This window comes from Poecilia formosa, unplaced genomic scaffold, assembly GCF_000485575.1.
Source record: "Poecilia formosa unplaced genomic scaffold, Poecilia_formosa-5.1.2 Scaffold4, whole genome shotgun sequence".
Lineage (NCBI taxonomy): Eukaryota > Metazoa > Chordata > Actinopteri > Cyprinodontiformes > Poeciliidae > Poecilia > Poecilia formosa.
In genome coordinates, this window is record NW_006799943.1 from 4,606,013 (window position 1) to 4,624,549 (window position 18,537).

General features: G+C 43.2%; 1 protein-coding gene across 13 annotated transcripts in view; it reads left to right on the plus strand.

Moving 5' to 3' along the window:
* Positions 1 to 18,537, plus strand: part of cacna1g (calcium channel, voltage-dependent, T type, alpha 1G subunit) — a 281,896-nt gene that overhangs the window by 156,917 nt on the left and 106,442 nt on the right. For all 13 annotated transcript variants that reach the window (XM_016675902.1, XM_016675894.1, XM_016675897.1 and 10 more), the window contains 5 exons: positions 8,299 to 8,458; positions 11,588 to 11,882; positions 12,368 to 12,460; positions 14,177 to 15,065; positions 15,611 to 15,999. In XM_016675902.1, the coding sequence (XP_016531388.1) occupies positions 8,299 to 8,458; positions 11,588 to 11,882; positions 12,368 to 12,460; positions 14,177 to 15,065; positions 15,611 to 15,999 (1,826 nt within the window). The remainder of the gene's footprint in view (positions 1 to 8,298; positions 8,459 to 11,587; positions 11,883 to 12,367; positions 12,461 to 14,176; positions 15,066 to 15,610; positions 16,000 to 18,537) is intronic.

Below are 18,537 nucleotides of genomic sequence, written 5' to 3' on the forward strand. Positions count from 1 at the left end.
ACTGAAAACTCCGAGCGCGATATCAGGCAACAAAGTGAAACACGAGATAAGGACAACATATGAGCACAGGAAGTTGTTGCTGAAAGCATCACTATGACAACCAGTGGCTGGTCATGTAGTGTTATGTTGAGCTCCATCACAGTCACAGCTCACTCCATCAGTAGCAACTGGAAATGTTAAATGTTGTACTTAAGGTCATACATAGCTGAATCACCGTCTTAAGTTTTGAAGAGATAAAAAGAAATCACAAAAAGATAGAAATCAGTTTGTTGAATGTGTGGCAAAATCAATAAAAATGCAGAATAAAGACCTTTTTGTAGCATATATTCCGTCTTCGAAAGTAATAAATCTTCATGTTGTCCTGTTCTCATGAACTTGATATTGCGTCTCATTTTGTGAGTTTTGAGTGTCGTTACTCTCCTGGATCCAATCAAATAATATTTACCAATAATGTTTTTGATCTTGCTTACTTTTGTCATGTTTGCAAAAAAAAATAAAAAATCGGGAGAAGTCACTAGGCACAACCAACCAATCCACTAATCCACTAAACAAGAACCTTAGCACCGCTGTCTTTAAACTTTTTTTTTTTTACTTTATTTTCTTGGTTAACGTTTCTATCTGTCCACATCCTCCTCTGTAACTCTCTTCAGCTCCACATCAGAACAGAAGAGAGAAGCTCATCCTGAAACACACACATACTTCCTCACACTTCCCTCAGCGAACACATTGTTCCTGGGCTGGTGTCCATGTTCCTGGACTCCGCCGAAGATTGATGCACTCGCATGGCAGTCCTGCCGGCGAAAGTGACGGACACATTACGCAGGACTACTTTGACCGGCTGCCAACAAACACACACATACACACACCCACGCACACACACACACACACACACACAAAACAACAAGACTCCCACATCATGTCAGCAGCACATCTCTCACAAACAGTCTGCCACCAGATTGGCCATTACCCTCATGTCCGGTGTGGGTCTGCAGGGACTTCGTTCCAGAGCTGTCAATGGTTGTATCAAGGCCAGCCAGTCAGTCTGTGACAGGCCTCTGTGTTTGGTGTTTATATTCAAAGGGAGCAGCTGTCAGGAAAAAAAAAAAAAACACGTTGTTCTAGGTGAAAGTGAAGATCCATCTCTGCGAGAGCAATTACCCGGCCACGTTGCTCTTGGCATGACTCGATTTTTTCTAGTACGAGACGATCCAATAAACCGATAATTGCTCCAATGAGTGTAGGCAAAACGTAGTGCAGTGAAAGACAAAAACTATTTGCCAGTCTGAAATTTTTTTGTGAGTGTGTTTGTTTTTTAACCATTCAGAGGTTGTTTTTTTTTTTTTTTTTTTTTTTATTCTTTGAATCTTTTTGAACAGTGTTTTGAGCTTAAGTTTGTGAATTTACGGGCTGGACGTTCTGGTAGAGAACATACATCATGGTTCTTAATTCTGAAGACTCTTCAGCGTCAGTGGGTTTTTGGCCTTGGCGCTCTTCTTTTTTCTGAGCCTCCTTCTTACAGTTCGATCACAAACACTGATGTTAAATGAGACAAGTTTGATCTGTAGTGCTTTAGATGTTGTTCTGGGTTTTTATGTGACTTCCTGGATGAGTTGTTAATTCTTTATTGGAGTCATTTTGAAAAGCTAACCACTTTTGGGAAGGTTTACTGCTGTTTTAGGTATTGTCACCTTCCAAAAATAATAGCCTGTCGTTTTTCTCCAAAAGACGATGGAGACTTAGACCATTATTTTAGGAAGGTGACAGTGTAATATGTGAAGATATGTCAATAACGTTATTCGTCACTTAAGATTTCCTCGCCTTCTGACAGCTTCTGTTGAACTGATTTAATAATCTTAATCTGTCAGTCATGACGGGGTGTGAGTGTGAATACGGTCAGTAACGGTCAACAAGGCATATGATGGCATTTTTACATATATTTACATCATTTAAGCTCACAGAGCTCTAAAATCTAGCTACTAACATACAAAGATAAAAAAATAAATACAGTTTGGAGTTTTCAACTTTGCTAAAAACATTATTTTTTTAACCTCAGGGCTAATGCTTTAGCATTTCAACGCCGAGCATTCTGCATGTTAGGAATTGAAGATCAATTCAGAATAATGTTTTGCCACTCTGGGAAAAAACAAACTTGTAGACAATTTAAATTGCCCCGTTTGTTCTCTTCCCTTCTTAATAACGCCTTACCAATGTCAAGTGAAAAAACTGAACCTGAAGTAGGGAGTTCCCCTGTGGGTAGGTGAAGGTAAACATGGGATGTAAAAGTCATTTTTGGACAAGTTGTAGCTGCAAAAAAAGCATAATCTCGGCTCATGTTAGAATCAAATATACAAGATGTCAGAGAAAATGGTCAAAAAAATCTAACATTTTGCTCTTACAGATGACGATGCGACAATTTGCGGCATGTTTCCACCATCAGCGCACAGCAACAATCAGAATTATCAACCTGTACTTTATCGCCAAATAACTCAAGCTTAGACAGGTTGATTGGAGAACATCTGTCAGAATGAATAGACAGATGTAAAAAAAAATAAAAGAAAATTACTACTAAGTTGGCTCTTGGTTTTCTGAGGGCTCCTACCGACTCCTTTTTTTTATCCCCAACTGTTTGAGAAAAGCAGCTTAGCAGACATTCCCATTGACTTTTCTGCAGGTGGTTGATGGAAAACCTCACTTAGATCTTTCATTAGTCGCAGCAGCGTTTGGCAAGCAGTAGCCATTAAGTGATTGGCTGGCAGGGCATTGTCAGAGTGAGGACTGTGACCATTGTTTCGTGAAGTCAGTGTGTCGACAGAAGATCTGTTTTTAACTTTCCTTCAGCTGAGCGAATGATTTCTGACAAACTGACTAAGGCAGCTGATATTTACTACATCAGGTCACAGCGTGAAGTCTGCTGGAGGGAAAAACATGACAAAATATTATATACATATAAAACAATACCTTCATTCACCTAATGAACATGTTGGTGGTGGTTGCCGTAACTGAGCAACTGCTGATTGATGTGACGAGGCCTGCATGCATTCAACAGGTGATTGTTTCTAGACACAAACACACACACACACGCACGCACACACACACTTCTCTGTACGATAGTCAGCATTTGTGTGTCTAACACATATAATATTCTTATTTTGTCCATTCTGCACACAAATACTACATTAAATATCTTAGAATCCTTTTTTCCCCTCTTACAGTATCTGGAAATCAAATCTGAAACTTTTGCTCAAATTTGAATGTTTTTTCCAGTTTACACTAGTGATCTTTCAGTGAGGGGTTTTCCTATTGTGAATTTAAACGGTTGATAAAACTGGTTGCTACAAAGTTTGGGTTTTGGTTAAGAGAAAATCAGCCATTGTTTGGGATTTTTAAAAAATGTTTTGCAGTCAAAATCACTGATTTTGTGGCACTACTTTTTAAATATTTGCGAGAAAGTTTGCGATATTTTTCTTTGTCAAACCAACTTGAATAACAAATCTTCACTCTCTACCATGTACGTTTACTTCCTGATAACCTCATCCTGCATCCTATGTGACGACGTCCTGTTACTGAGCTCCAGTGTAGGTTAGGTCAGGTGTAGCTAAAGGTCAGCAATCCCTGACCAGGAAGTGGCGGAGTGAAAGTAGCAACCATAGACATTAGCAACAGCCAAACCAGTTCCCATTACCCATCATGCCCCGCTCCTGAGGATTGTTTACTCCGAGGATTATCTCCTTTCCTTTCCGAAAGACGTTTAGTCATCTCCGTCCGGAGCTGCTGACGTGAAGGACGTCACCATCTTACTCTGCAAAAAAAAAAATAAATAAATAAATAAATAAACAAATAAATAAATAAATAAAATAAAAAAAATCGGAGGAGGACGCAGGTGTGTGCTGGCTCGCAGCTCATAAAGTTAATTAATTTACCGGACCAAAAAACAACAACAACAACAAAACAACAAAATCACAAAGCAGCCTGCGCCGGACCCCGAACCTGGACGGGAGAGCAGAGGAAGCAGACCTAATCTGCCTGCTAACAGATGGCTCCCAGATCACACACAGCGGTCCGCCTGCCAGCCCGCGTTGGAACGGAGCGGCCGCCCACAGCGAGGTTGGAGAGGCCACGCAGGCGGAGGAGGAGATGATTGTTATTGAATATGAAATGTCGATCGCTCGGAATGAGCTCGCCGTTCAGGTCGCGGGCAGGTGACGCCGATCGAATCGCTCGTCTGCCCCGCACGGACGCGGGTTCTCCTCGCGCTTTGCGGGGATGGAGAATTCGTCTCTCGTAGAGCCATCGAACAAATGACATACGACCCGAATGCTTTCATTTATAACAACCTCACACCCGTCGGTCTTCAAAAAACTCATTCTGGCAACACAGATAGTTCACTCACTTGTCCGCCTTGGCAGCTTCAGCTCTGCTACCTATTTAGAATCGATAAATGCAGCTTTGATGGTTTTTCTGAAGTGGTTCAAGTGCAGGATGTGACCTGTACATGGAGGAAGGAGAATAATCCTGGTTCAAACGTCTCTGAAAGGATCCTCAGGCAGTTCTCAATAGGCCAGAAAAATGTGTTACTGTGATGGGACTTCTTTACGTGACATTCAGCTGACCTAGCTTGGAGTTTGAGATTCTCTGTCTTTTTCACAGATGTTTCAATAACATTACTTAACTAAATTATTGCAAGGAAATCTACAGAATGTTCACTTTGTCACATTTAAATCTAAATGTGGCCGTTGCTCGTCTTGTGGGTGCATCCGCCTGAGGGGCTGTAATTATGATTCAGCTTCTTTTCTTTAGGCATAATATGCCAAAAAAGAGATTTAGTCAATCAATAAATCAATATTATTTGTACAGCACATTTCATCAGCAAAGCAGTTCAAAGTGTTTTTACATCATGAAAACATAAAAACGTCATGAAGACAACGTAGCAACATAAGGGTTCTGCTTTTTCAGATTCAAGCTGATTTTACTCGATTTGTGCATCACTAGTAACTGAAGAACAGCAAATGGTGACTCATACAGTCATTTTCAACACCGACTTGCTCATTTTTAATCACATCAGTCTGTCTTCCATACAGTGCGGCTTTTATTAAGGTTTCCATGGCAGGCTGAAAGAGCCTCTTGGGTTATTGTGCACTCGGTTCAACCGGTATGTGCTAAACAAAGTTCCACCGTCTGACACGAGTAGAAGAAGCTCCAAAACGTTGTTCTTCAAACCCGTCGGATGTCATTCAAGAGTCACTGCGGTGGTGTTGTTTTTTTCCAATGTTGACCTTCCCTCCATCCTAGCTGCGATTCACGCCTCTCGGATCTTTTCCTTTGAGAGAACAAAAAAGGCGTGAAAGGCGCAATCCAAGCATGGGAGCGTTTTCATGCCGTCGCTCATCCTCCTGTCCTTCAGCTATACTTTTTTTTTTCCTGTCCTACCTTCATATACTCTCCGTCTCCGCCATCAGTGCCTCATTTGTTCTCCAGATCTGTGAAAAGTCTGCGAGCTCGTCTTTGTTTATCTTCCCCTGGTCTGACAGCGGAAAGAAACAAAGTTTTTCTGTGCAGTTTGTTCAGGCATTTAAAATGAAAAGTGACAGAAAAACACCTGGAATCTCATGCGGTGTGGTCTGCCACAGTCTGGAGGGAAAAAGTGTTGGAATATGGATCGGGTTTGTGCGTGTTTATGGGAAATCTTTAATGTCTTCGGAAAGATCAGACTAATAGTAAAGCAAAACACCTTTTATCGAACCATCACTTGGCTTTCTTTTCTCCCAATAGTCTGAGCAAAAGATCAGAAAACCCTTATCGTCTTCCTTGGTTTCTCTCCTCCTCTGCTGCATCGACTCTCCGTCCTCCTCACAGGTCGCTGTCAGCTCAGGAGATGAGCTCTGTTGGCTCTCCGGCGGGGGAATGACTTGGCCTCTCCAATTACCCAGAAAACCCCAGATCAGAAAAATGATCCTCATTATTGACGCCTGACTCACTGAGCCGCCGAAGTGGGAGACGACGGGAGAGAACGGCAGACAGCGACAAAGGAGGGAGGGAGGCGACAAGAGATTAACCGCCGGCATGAAAAGAGAAAATTGGACAAGTTTAGGCAAGATGGATAGACAGTTAGCAGTATCTGCGCGACGCAGGGACACTGGCAAAGGTAGCAGAGGGACAGCGTAGGCGNCATAATATGCCAAAAAAGAGATTTAGTCAATCAATAAATCAATATTATTTGTACAGCACATTTCATCAGCAAAGCAGTTCAAAGTGTTTTTACATCATGAAAACATAAAAACGTCATGAAGACAACGTAGCAACATAAGGGTTCTGCTTTTTCAGATTCAAGCTGATTTTACTCGATTTGTGCATCACTAGTAACTGAAGAACAGCAAATGGTGACTCATACAGTCATTTTCAACACCGACTTGCTCATTTTTAATCACATCAGTCTGTCTTCCATACAGTGCGGCTTTTATTAAGGTTTCCATGGCAGGCTGAAAGAGCCTCTTGGGTTATTGTGCACTCGGTTCAACCGGTATGTGCTACACAAAGTTCCACCGTCTGACACGAGTAGAAGAAGCTCCAAAACGTTGTTCTTCAAACCCGTCGGACGTCATTCAAGAGTCACTGCGGTGGCGTTGTTGCTTTTTTCCAATGTTGACCTTCCCTCCATCCCAGCTGCGATTCACGCCTCTCGGATCTTTTCCTTTGAGAGAACAAAAAAGGCGTGAAAGGCGCAATCCAAGCATGGGAGCGTTTTCATGCCGTCGCTCATCCTCCTGTCCTTCAGCTATACTTTTTTTTTTCTCTTTTTTTTTTTTTTTTCCTGTCCTACCTTCATATACTCTCCGTCTCCGCCATCAGTGCCTCATTTGTTCTCCAGATCTGTGAAAAGTCTGCGAGCTCGTCCTTGTTTATCTTCCCCTGGTGTGACAGCGGAAAGAAGCAAAGTTTTTCTGTGCAGTTTGTTCAGGCATTTAAAATGAAAAGTGACAGAAAAACACCTGGAATCTCATGCAGTGTGGTCTGCCACAGTCTGGAGGGAAAAAGTGTTGGAATATGGATCGGGTTTGTGCGTGTTTATGGGAAATCTTTAATGTCTTCGGAAAGATCAGACTAATAGTAAAGCAAAACACCTTTTATCGAACCATCACTTGGCTTTCTTTTCTCCCAATAGTCTGAGCAAAGGATCAGAAAACCCTTATCGTCTTCCTTGGTTTCTCTCCTCCTCTGCTGCATCGACTCTCCGTCCTCCTCACAGGTCGCTATCGGCTCAGGAGATGAGCTCTGTTGGCTCTCCGGCGGGGGAATGACTTGGCCTCTCCAATTACCCAGAAAACCCCAGATCAGAAAAATGATCCTCATTATTGACGCCTGACTCACTGAGCCGCCGAAGTGGGAGATGACGGGAGAGAACGGCAGACAGCGACAAAGGAGGGAGGGAGGCGACAAGAGATTAACCGCCGGCATGAAAAGAGAAAATTGGACAAGTTTAGGCAAGATGGATAGACAGTTAGCAGTATCTGCGCGACGCAGGGACACTGGCAAAGGTAGCAGAGGGACAGCGTAGGCGGGTAGGAAGTGTGAGTGCGTGTTGTCAGAAACTTGAAGGAACACCGTCCAGAGCAGATGGATTCTGGGATGTCATGTACGAGCGGCGAAGAAGCAGATCCGTCCTTGTCGCTTTAAATCATGAGAACTCCAGAGCATTTCGTTCAGAGCATGAATCTCGGAGCTTCATGGTGTTGTGTAGTGCAATGGTCGGGTTTGGGTCATTTCCTGGCTTGTGTGGAACATTTAATAAGGCTGCAGTACATAAAGATCAGAGAAAATCAAAGGAGGATGCAGAAAGTTGTGTTAATCTACTTAGAATAGTCTAAATAAACGAGTAGAGAGTTTAACCTGTTGAGGAAATGAAGAAAGTGAGTGGGTTGTAGCAGCTAATCAGATTGTAACAAGCGCAGCGCACAGAACGCGCTCACGCCTCCATCAATCAATCATCTCAGATGATTTGCACTTGACACACCCAACGTATCACTGGTTGTGGTTACAACAAAGGACAAGATGGCGCTGGAAGATGTTAAACAAAAACTACAAACAGCAGAAAACTGCAAACAGTAGAAGAAGTTAAACTGGTTACTATTAAATGGTCGCTCAGGTGAGTTTCACGCAGAACTCTAAATTCCCATTATTTGCCATCCCTGATTGGCCAACCAATCAAATTATGCTTAACGTCAGAGTAGCGTCTCACACGGTAAATGTTGTCATTGTGCTGTACGCAGAGTATCTGACCCTGTCCTTGCCTCTCCTCTTCAGGCATGCGCATCCTGGTGACCCTGCTGCTGGACACGCTGCCCATGCTGGGTAATGTGCTGCTGCTCTGCTTCTTTGTCTTCTTCATCTTCGGGATCGTTGGCGTCCAGCTGTGGGCCGGCCTGCTCAGAAACCGCTGCTTCGTCAAAGACAACTTCTCCTTGTGAGTTCCGCTCTCCGTGTGTGTATTTGTGTCATTTATTGTGGACAAAAAAAACTCTGGGGTGCGGGGGGGGTTAGGTTGGACTGTGGGTGTAAACTTAAAATATGTTTTATTCATTGGGAGGGTTACGGAATGTGTTGTTTAAAACTGTTTTTCAGACTTCACAACAACCTGTCAACATGTTGCACCGTACCTGTGCAAAAATAATTTCCAAACAAATCCTCAGTTTTATCTGCAGAAAACACAGCTATTGTTAAAATGTTTTGGCAAAGTCTCAGAGCCATTTTTCCATTTTATTACACTGGAGTTCTGATCGTAATTATTTTCAGGCGCCACTGTCTGGCATTTAATCAAAGTCCACAGACTCCAAACTTTACTCTGATGGTTGGAACCACAGATTATGGTGATGGTAAGGAGGCATTTCAAGCCCAAATCCTTGGAGCTCGTCATCAATGATAAGTAGGAATAAGTAAAAATCTCGTCTGCAATTATAAAACGAGTTTGGTTGCTGTGATGTCAAAAAAAATGTATTTTTTTTCATTGATTTTGAAAATGAAAGGTGTAAAACATTTTCTTGGTTGAATAAAATTAAAATTAACTCTGAATGTGCAAAAGATGTGAATAAGTTTGGATTAATTTCCTACAGAGTCAAAACAGGAACCGTAGGAAGCAGTTAAAACGTTACCCCGTAATCATCCAAATATCAGCCGCGTCATTGTTAAATTCACAGTGTTCAGAGCGTGTGGAAATGAAAGGTATAAAAATGTAGCGCCTTATACTCTGGAAATTACGGTAAACACAGTTGGATCGTGTCTTGGAAATACTAGAACCCACTGGCAACACTAACAAGCACTGAGAGCAGTAAGGCATTGGAAACCATTGCAGACTGAAGCAACCTCCACCACCACCATGATTTCAGGGCACTTTTTGCACGGAAACCAAAAAGTTCACATTTTGAATGGTTTCTTCAACATTTCTGCTTTCTCCCCTCAAATAATATAAATGGAAGTCCGTTGCGCAATGTGAAAAAGTTCAAAGGGACGACTTCTGCAAAGCCTCTACGACTTGTTGCTTCATCGCTAGAGCCCCATTGAATTGGCCAGTTGAAAGAAAGTCTGCGGGACGCCAAAGTAACTTCATCCTTCTTTCAAACTGGGTCACGCGCCACCGTCAGCGAGGCTTGCGACTCTGACGTCTCATCGCCGTGATGAATGGAGGACCGAGACAGGTTCTGGAATAATAAAAATGGCCCTGGATCGTCTGTGCTCCTGTATTTGGGAACATTGGTACCCATAACTTATTCATGTTGCCTGAGTCATCTAGGGATCATTACTCTCTAAGGGATTTATGACACCTCACATCTGTAATTTAAGTTCATGCATTATGCCTTCGGTGCGCAGACATCATTTCTGTCATCACTGTCGGTTCTTGCGACAGGCTAGCATTCCCTGGAAGACCTGTGCCTCGTAAACGGCGCCAGACTTTACTAACAGGTCTGCTTTACAGGCGGCTTTCACGCTTCGCTTCGCGGCACTCCGTCACATCGCCAAAAGCTTCTCGGCAAACACCCGACACATTCATGACTTCCTTTTTCATGCTGATTAGGAGCATTTCAGATCGCCGGTAGAGAGCCGCCTCCCTCCCTGCGCGTCGAGCCGTGATGAACGGACACGGGGCTCATCAGCCCCGTAAGTGGCTCTGGCAGATCTTCTCGACGTGTGAAGCAGCTTTTAAGGAAGAGAGTGAGAAGTGATCCTGAAGTGGAAAACAGATTGGTCTGATCTCCCCTCCCCACGAAAAAAAAAAAAAAAAAAGTGTGACTGTGTTTTGCAATTAATAGAAGCTGCCAGCTGAAGGTGTGTTGACAGATGAGCCAGATATAACACAAACGCCAGACACGTTCCCTCTCTTCCAGATGGAGGAGTGCTATGTAGCAGATATGCCAAGAGGTGCTATGGCAGGCGTGTGTGTGTTCGGATCCAAATCCCCTCAAAAGACATAAGGGTCCCTGCAGGTATTTGGCCCCGACGGCCTGACATAATCTAAAACTAATAACGGTTTACGTGGCTTTGTTCTTAGATGTGCTAATCGGCAAGAGAAAAAAAATGCAGTTAAGACATTTGCAGGTTGGAAGTGTGTCCAACCTGCAAAGAAGAGGACATAGTTTGACTACAGCTCTGTAGCGTCTTTTACCTCTATAGGAGTCACATTTGACTCATCATTAGACTTTGAGTCACATTTCCTGTTGTTTTCCTATAGGATACATTTCCTTTTAATGGTGCCAGTTGATGCTTGGCAGCTGATGAGACTCGCCATGCTGTCCATAATGGGTGATGAAATACCTTAGAAATACCTTTCCTTTAGTTTTTTCATTAATAAAAATCATAAACTTTATTGAATCTGCAATGAAAATGGTCCAGCCCAAAGTTTCAATTATCCATATATGGACATAGCTTCCTGGTGATTTTACACTCCAAAGTCCCATTCTGTAAGATCTCCTTACGCCACTCTGAGACATTTTTTTTTTTTTTTAAATATTGCGTCTACACCCTCAGAAAACACAAAAATTGAAAGTGGAAAAACAAAAAAAGACTTGGTTCTAAATAATATACAGTCATATTCGATAAATACTTTAATTAAACCCAAATTTCTGTATTAAATATTGTTAAATCATATGAAATGATGTTTTTAATGGTGTGATGTAATGCTCTTATTCTAAATGTCATGTTTTCATTACCTGTAAGTGGAAAAATCTTCATAATTACAGAAATTAAAGCTTCCAAGCATCTATCTGTGAGTAAAGTAATCTATATAATGTGTTTCATTTAGCGATAAGGTTCCTGGAAATAAATGGACTTTTCAGTAATACTTAAATTAACATGCAGGTTCTGTAACTCAAAAGCTTGACCAGCTCTTTCCACATTGATGTAGATTCTCAGTCAGACGTGGCAACTTGACTTCTCTTCTTACTCCTTGAAAACTCTTCAACTTAACATTGTCTTTGGTTGGAGAGCCACGAAAAAACAGGCGGCGAACAACAATCAGATGCTTTCCCCTGTGTCGTCTTTTATGTCAAGGCGTGCCTGTCAGTAACCTGTGCCACTCGTCTCCCTTCTGCCTTCCTCAAAGCCCTCTGTCTGTGGAGCTCGGCAAGTACTACCACACGGAGAACGACGACGAGAACCCCTTCATCTGCTCCATGCCCCGAGACAACGGCATGAGGGACTGCGGCTCCATCCCCAAGCTGTACGACGAGGCGGGCCAGCAGTGCAGTCTGGACATCGACTCCTACAACAGCACAGACAACACCACCTGCGTCAACTGGAACCAGTACTACACCAACTGCTCCGCCGGCCTCATCAACCCCTTCAAGGGGGCCATCAACTTCGACAACATCTGCTATGCGTGGATAGCCATCTTTCAGGTAGGGGAGCCGACAAGTCCTGAGAGTTATGAGTGAATAACCAGGTTTTGAAACATTTTGGGAAGCTCAACAGTTGGTTCAGCGGATGGAACGGTTCTCTAATACAAAGCCTAAATGTGGTCAATGCATCAGAGGAACAGGACTTTGTCACAAAACAGGGGAGACTCTACTCTTGTTTGTTGTCCTTGCATTACCTGACAGGTCTTATGTTGGACTGTTGATCTGATTTAGTTTGGTACCAGGAGGTTATTTAAGAGGACAAAAGCCATATTGAAGATTGGATCAAAAGTCTGGATTTGTGTCAAAGACTCTGAGATGAAACTAAAGGTTAACACTAGAAAAAAAAAATCACAGAAAATGTGCCCTTTTTAAAAAAATCTCTTCTTAGATTTTCTGTTCAAAGTCATTTGAATTGCCTTGTTGCTGAAAATGACCTTACCTTTCTGCCATTGTTGTCTTCGCTGCCTCTGTCCCCCTTTTCGTAGGTGATCACTCTGGAGGGCTGGGTGGACATCATGTACTTTGTGATGGACGCTCACTCCTTCTACAACTTCATCTACTTCATCCTGCTTATCATTGTAAGTCCTACTTGTTGGTGACCCTCAGCTGCTCATAAGTTTACACACCTCTGCATATTTCCTTTGTTTGATGACAACTCATTTTGTCATCAAACTATTATGTTTTCTCCTTTTAAATCAAAACTACCAAAATGACCCTAATTAAAATTGTGTGTAACCTGGAAGTGTTGACCTTGTAGCAATCTTAATTTAACACACATTAGCTCAAATGACTAGTAAAGGGCTTCTCCTGGGATCTGTTTACTTGTAATAAGTGTGGACACATGAGAAGACGATCGGCTCTGGCTTCCTGACAGATCACTGCGTTTTTCTTTTTCGTCCACTGCTCCACAGATGTTGCTGGACTCTGATTCATTTGGAAAGGCTAAAGCCATTTACAAAAGTAGTTAACTTTTGGATAGAAAAACATCCAAGCAACTGAAAATGCCAATCAGTAGTATTTAAACTCTTAATTAAGTAGTGGGAAGTGAGGGGCACAGCTGACATTAAGGAAAAGTCAGATGGGCTAACAAGAAGTATTTCTCCACAAGGAAATGATTCAGAGAGCTAACATGTGTCTTGCAGAACTCTGAAACACTGGGAGGAAATATGGGAGGCAGGGTTGAGTTGAGAGAATGAAAATGTCACCATGCCATGGAAACGAAGTAATCTTCTGACCCCAAATGGCACAAAAACGGGCCTCAAAACTTTAACGGGACCACAGTTTAACTTTATGGCCACAACCATCAGCTCTACATTTGGAGAAAAGCCAACAGTTGATCTTTAGGGAATGTATGAGCTACAAACAACAGGAGGCTTGAATCACTGTCACAAAAACAATTGCAGACAGAGTTAAGGCGCCTCTTGGCCGTTTTGACATTTTTGTTCTCAGTGGACCAATGCAAGGAGGGGAGGTAGAAGTGAGCCAGCCGATGCTACGGGCCTTAACTTTTAAAAACAGTAAGTGATTGTCCCGTGTCAGCTGTCTTGTATCAGGGCGAGTCGGCTTCACAGGTTGAAGAAGTGATAATAAAGTTGTTTGTGTGACCAGCCAGACACAGAAAGCCAAAACATAAGACTGAATCATTTCCAGTGAGAAGAAGAAGAAGGTTACAAAACATAATTGACACTGGAAGCATTTACTCGACCATCAACAGGATCGCCACACTGGTTTTGTCCGCCATTATTTTTAGACTTAAGTCGCAAATTTTATAGTTAGAGTGTGGCATTCTGGCCATCCTTGTGGGGTTTTTATTTTTTTGTGAAAGAGGCTTTAGTCAAAATTGTTGGCAAAATGAATCCTCTGACATTGACTGGAAGAAAATTTGTACCGATTGGGGCAGAAGATCTTCCTGGAGGTCCCAACGTAAAATCAATCAAAACCTTGAAAGAAAGTGGATCTGTCATTTGTTACAGCAGGAAAAGGTGAAGTTTATGGAATGGCCGTTATAGTCTCCTAACCTCAGTATCTCAGTCTTATGTTCACCCCTTCAAATAAAGTGCTACTGTTTATCATTTAAAAATAGCTTCCATACTATTTGAGGCGTTACTCAACCAGTAAACATGAATACTATGATTTATATTTTGTGCAAAATGGCCAAAAAGAAAGTTTGAGAATCTGTGAAGTCATAGATATAAATGCGTGTAACATGGGTATTAACAGATGGCAGGAACAATGGGTGGACAACCACAGACAATGCCCAAATAACAATGCCATCTATCTCTGTTCTTCCTTAGATCGGCTCATTCTTCATGATTAACCTGTGCCTGGTGGTCATCGCAACTCAGTTCTCGGAGACCAAGCAGCGGGAGAGCCAGCTGATGAAGGAGCAACGAGTGCGCTTCATGTCCAATGCCAGCACTCTGGCCTCCCTGTCCGAGCCGGGATCCTGCTACGATGAGCTGCTGAAGTACCTGGTCCACATCATCCGGAAGGGAGCCAAGCAAGTGGCTCACGTCTGCAGGTTTTTGGCCCGCCGCGCAGGACTTAACATCGCCTCCTCGCCGCCAGCTACAGAGCCCACACATAGCCAGAGGCAGAGGAGAAGAAGAAAATCCTCCAGGCAGGGGTCTATGTCGGTTCATCACATGGTGCACCATCATCATTACCTCCACCATCACTACCATCTTGGCAACGGCAGCATCCGGGAGGGAGGGAGCACGAGGTGTCTGGAGGGGAGAGACGTGGAGGCCGGGCCTCCCAAATCAAGCACAAGCGTTGTGCCACTTGGCTTGGCACCGCCGACCTCTTTGATAGCCGCAACCTCCGACTCCAACCTCGCCGTGTTGGGAAACCTGACCTCTGGAGCCGGCGACTCGTCCTCGGGTTGCGGCGTGCTCAGAGGAGAACCATCTCACTGCACTTTGTTTCCCGCCAACCGGGGAACGAATCCAGTGGCCTTCCTGGCTCCGACTCCCACGTCCAGAGCCATGAAGAGGAACTCTGTACCGTTTGCTGCTCCGGGGCCGAAGAACTACCCCACCCTCCAGGCCCGAGCCCTGGCAGAGTCCAGGAGAGGGAGCATCACCGCCAGCACGCTAACAAATCTGAGTTACAATCTCAATATCCCACCAATGCATCTGGACAGACGGCCATCCAGCCTGGTGGACACACACACTCCAACAGGTAAACACATGGAGAACTATATGTGTGGTAACTAGACTATGATTTGTTTTAGAAGTATGAAGGTCTACAAGGTATTAAACACTAGCGCCAGCTTTCTTTCTTTTATTATATCTATTAGCTTTTTCTGTGCATGGTTATTGCACTCAGACTGAGCTAGGAAAGTGCTAAACAAGCTAAAGGATCATGTGCTAAAGTGAGGTATTAGTCATGCAGTACTCTGGGTTTTTCTGCATGGAATTTTCATGTTCTTCTGTCTGGGTACTCCAGCTTCATCCCACAGTCCAGAAACATGACATGGTTAATTGGTCTCTCTAAATTGTACTTAGGTGAGGTGTGTATGCGTGCATGTTTTTTGTCCTGTGTGTTTGTCTGTTGCGCTGACATGAACTGGCGATCTATCCAGGATGTACGCCACCTCTCTCCTAATGACCACTGGAGATGGGCAACAGACCCTCCCTCCCAACTTTGCCAGGCTATAAAGGTGGTAGATTGAGCCTATAAAGTCTGTACAGTATGATTCTATGTCATTTCTCATTTGGCTGCAGCTCAGCTCTCCTGCCAGTTGTCGGCTCGTGAGCTCATCACCATGGATGCAGCTGGTCTGACTATGGACCCTGAGACCTGCCCTGATTGCGCAAAGGCACTGGCCCATGAGTTGGAGGGTTTCACCGAGGGCAACGAGACGCCAGGTGACTCGGACAGCGACGGCGTGTACGAGCTATCGCAAGACCACCACCACAGGGACAGGAGAGACAGCCGGCAGCCCAGGAAGAAGCGTCGGAGGTTGGGCAAGACGGCTGCCAAAGTCGTCCACTTTTGGAGGCTGGTGTGTGACACCTTCAGGAAGATTGTGGATAGCAAATACTTTGGTCGGGGGATTATGATCGCCATTCTGATTAACACTTTGAGCATGGGGATCGAGTACCATGAGCAGGTTAGTGCACATTTCTTTTCCTCTTTGCCTTATGAGAACTTTTTTTTAACGGTTGTACAAAGTGTACATTGGACATAGTGGCAATAGTTAGAGGGATAGGAAGGATTCCAACCATTGTCTATCTGCTTATCCTTGCCGTATTGCTGGGATCTGGTGCCTATCTCTGTTGGTGTTTGGGTGAGAGGTGGACAGATGTGAACAGTTACAGGAGAAATATTAATAATTCAGCCATGGCAGAAGTGCTGATCATCTATCAGCCATCAGAAGAGCGTCTTATTCAGTCGTTGAAGCAACAAACCCCTAAAACCTGGGAACGGCTGTGTGTGCAGCATTTTGAGGAAATTGTTGACTTCTAGATTTTTACAGAAGAGCTGTGCATTCATCACGTTCAAATGACACACAACTTTTTCTGAATTTTGTGATGCTGTGTGACTCGAACAAGGCAACCAGATGCATTGTCTGAAAAAACAAACACAGACCATTATCCTCTCTTACTACTTCCTGTTGTAGTCTTTGTCGTTTTCAGCAGTAATAGCATCCGGTTGTTGATCATGTGACCCGCGTGACTCGATAAGAGTCTCAATTGCTGTTCTGCGAAACATCTATGCCGATAGACCGCCTCATACTCGCACAAAAAATTTTGTAACGAAAAATGAGTGTTTCTGAAATTGCCAGGTTTCCATTAGGCTAATTTATTTTCGTAATTGCAGTTCGGGCAATTTAATGGTTAATGGAAATGCAGTTATAGACACACACACAGGACTATGCCCACATACTCACACCAAAAGACAACTTCAAGAAACCAATTAACTAAACAGTCATGTTTTTTGGATTGTTGGAGGAAGCCTGAGTACCTGGAGAAAGCAGAACACGCACAGGAAGAGCAAGCTAACTTCACGCAGGAAAACGCCATGCCGGGCACTCAAACCGAGGACCTTCTTGCTGCAAGGCAGCGGTGCTACCAGTCTGGGATCTGATCCAATGTGTCACTCTGTGTGTTTGTGCCAGCAACATTGCTCCCATATGCCGAAATTGTATCCCTGATGTCTCCCTCCAGCCTGGCTTGTTTACACAAGCTTAATTACAGCCATGTGAGAGAGAAAGTGGGCCGAGAAAGGAAATGTTGAAGGACAGAGAATTTGTAGTTGGTGTTTTACCATCTGGAAGAAAATTTATTGCTCTTAATTTATCTTTAGCTTCTTTTTTTTAAATTTCCTGTCCTACCTTAACTTGGATCACGTTAAAACCCGAGGCTGTGAGTCACTGTGTAATATGATATCCTGTTTAGATAAGGGTAGTTACCTGCTAATATGAGGTGTAAATGTGCCCAGCAGGAGCAGATGGGCTGAAACTCAAAACAGATGCGTGAGATGAGCACAAATGCAGTCATGTATCTAAGAAAAGAGTCTTGCAGAGCCATTCTTCCTCCTTAGTCTGAATATCAGCAAAGCTGCAATGAGCTCACGCTCCGCAATGAGAAAAGATGTCACTGATTTTGCGGTGAGGCTTTACATAACATGAAGGATACTGACTTTTGGCAGTCTTCACTCGTTAGCGTGTTAAAGTCATGTGACCAGGGCCTGAAATTCACTGCAGGATTGTAGATTTTGCTCATTATGTAACAGATTCCTTCAAATTTAGCTTTTACAATGCAGGAAATTCTCTGATCCATTTGCAGAGGAGCCGTAAACTAAAACGAAAACCACTTCTAGCAGTCTCTCTCCTCCTTTCTCTAAAGTATGATCTCCCTCTGCTGTCCCAGTACATCTCTTGCTAGCAAACTAATAGTTGTCAAATTCAGCACTTCTGTTAGGTAATCATTAGGAACCTGATGCTGCACATAACCTCAAACACAGCAACTTGCTTGTTCTTCTTGTCTTCTTCAGCTTAGTTAATCTGACTTGAAGTGAAGACGGAATGAGTTTAATTCAATATGAAGGAAGGAAATATGGTGGTTACTGCAAAAAACCTTCAAGGGTCAGGACCGTTTGTCTGGGACACGCCTAAAAACAACAGGACATCAACCACCATCATGTGTTTGAATGGACCAGTCAAAGTCCTGAGAACTAATACGTACAGATGAGTGAGTTTGAATTTAAGTGTTGGCTCAAGAGAGCTAAAATCGAAAGCCTACCACCCAAAATCAGAGTATCGCTTTGTTCCCAATTTACAGTTTTGCTCTACTTTGTGTTGGCTTATAAAAGAATAATTAATCTCCCAATGAGCAATAGATTGTTCAACTTCAAAGCTATAAGTAGACCTAACTTTCTTAGTAGCTCTAGTTTAGACCTTCATGCTTCATTTAGGCTTAGAAAGTTGTCTAAGTATAGGCTTGGAATTAAAGATATGTGAGGTCCAAAAAAAAAGTGAAAACATTCAAAAATAGCTGCGTTTCCATGGAGAATATAACAGTGCAAATGGGAGTTGCAAAAATAAAGGTGCTTAATCCAAACCCACCAATTTTGAAAACTCATAATTTTGATAAGTTTTGGTAACAGGATGAGGTGGTTTTTCAGCTGTATCGCATCACACGAGTCA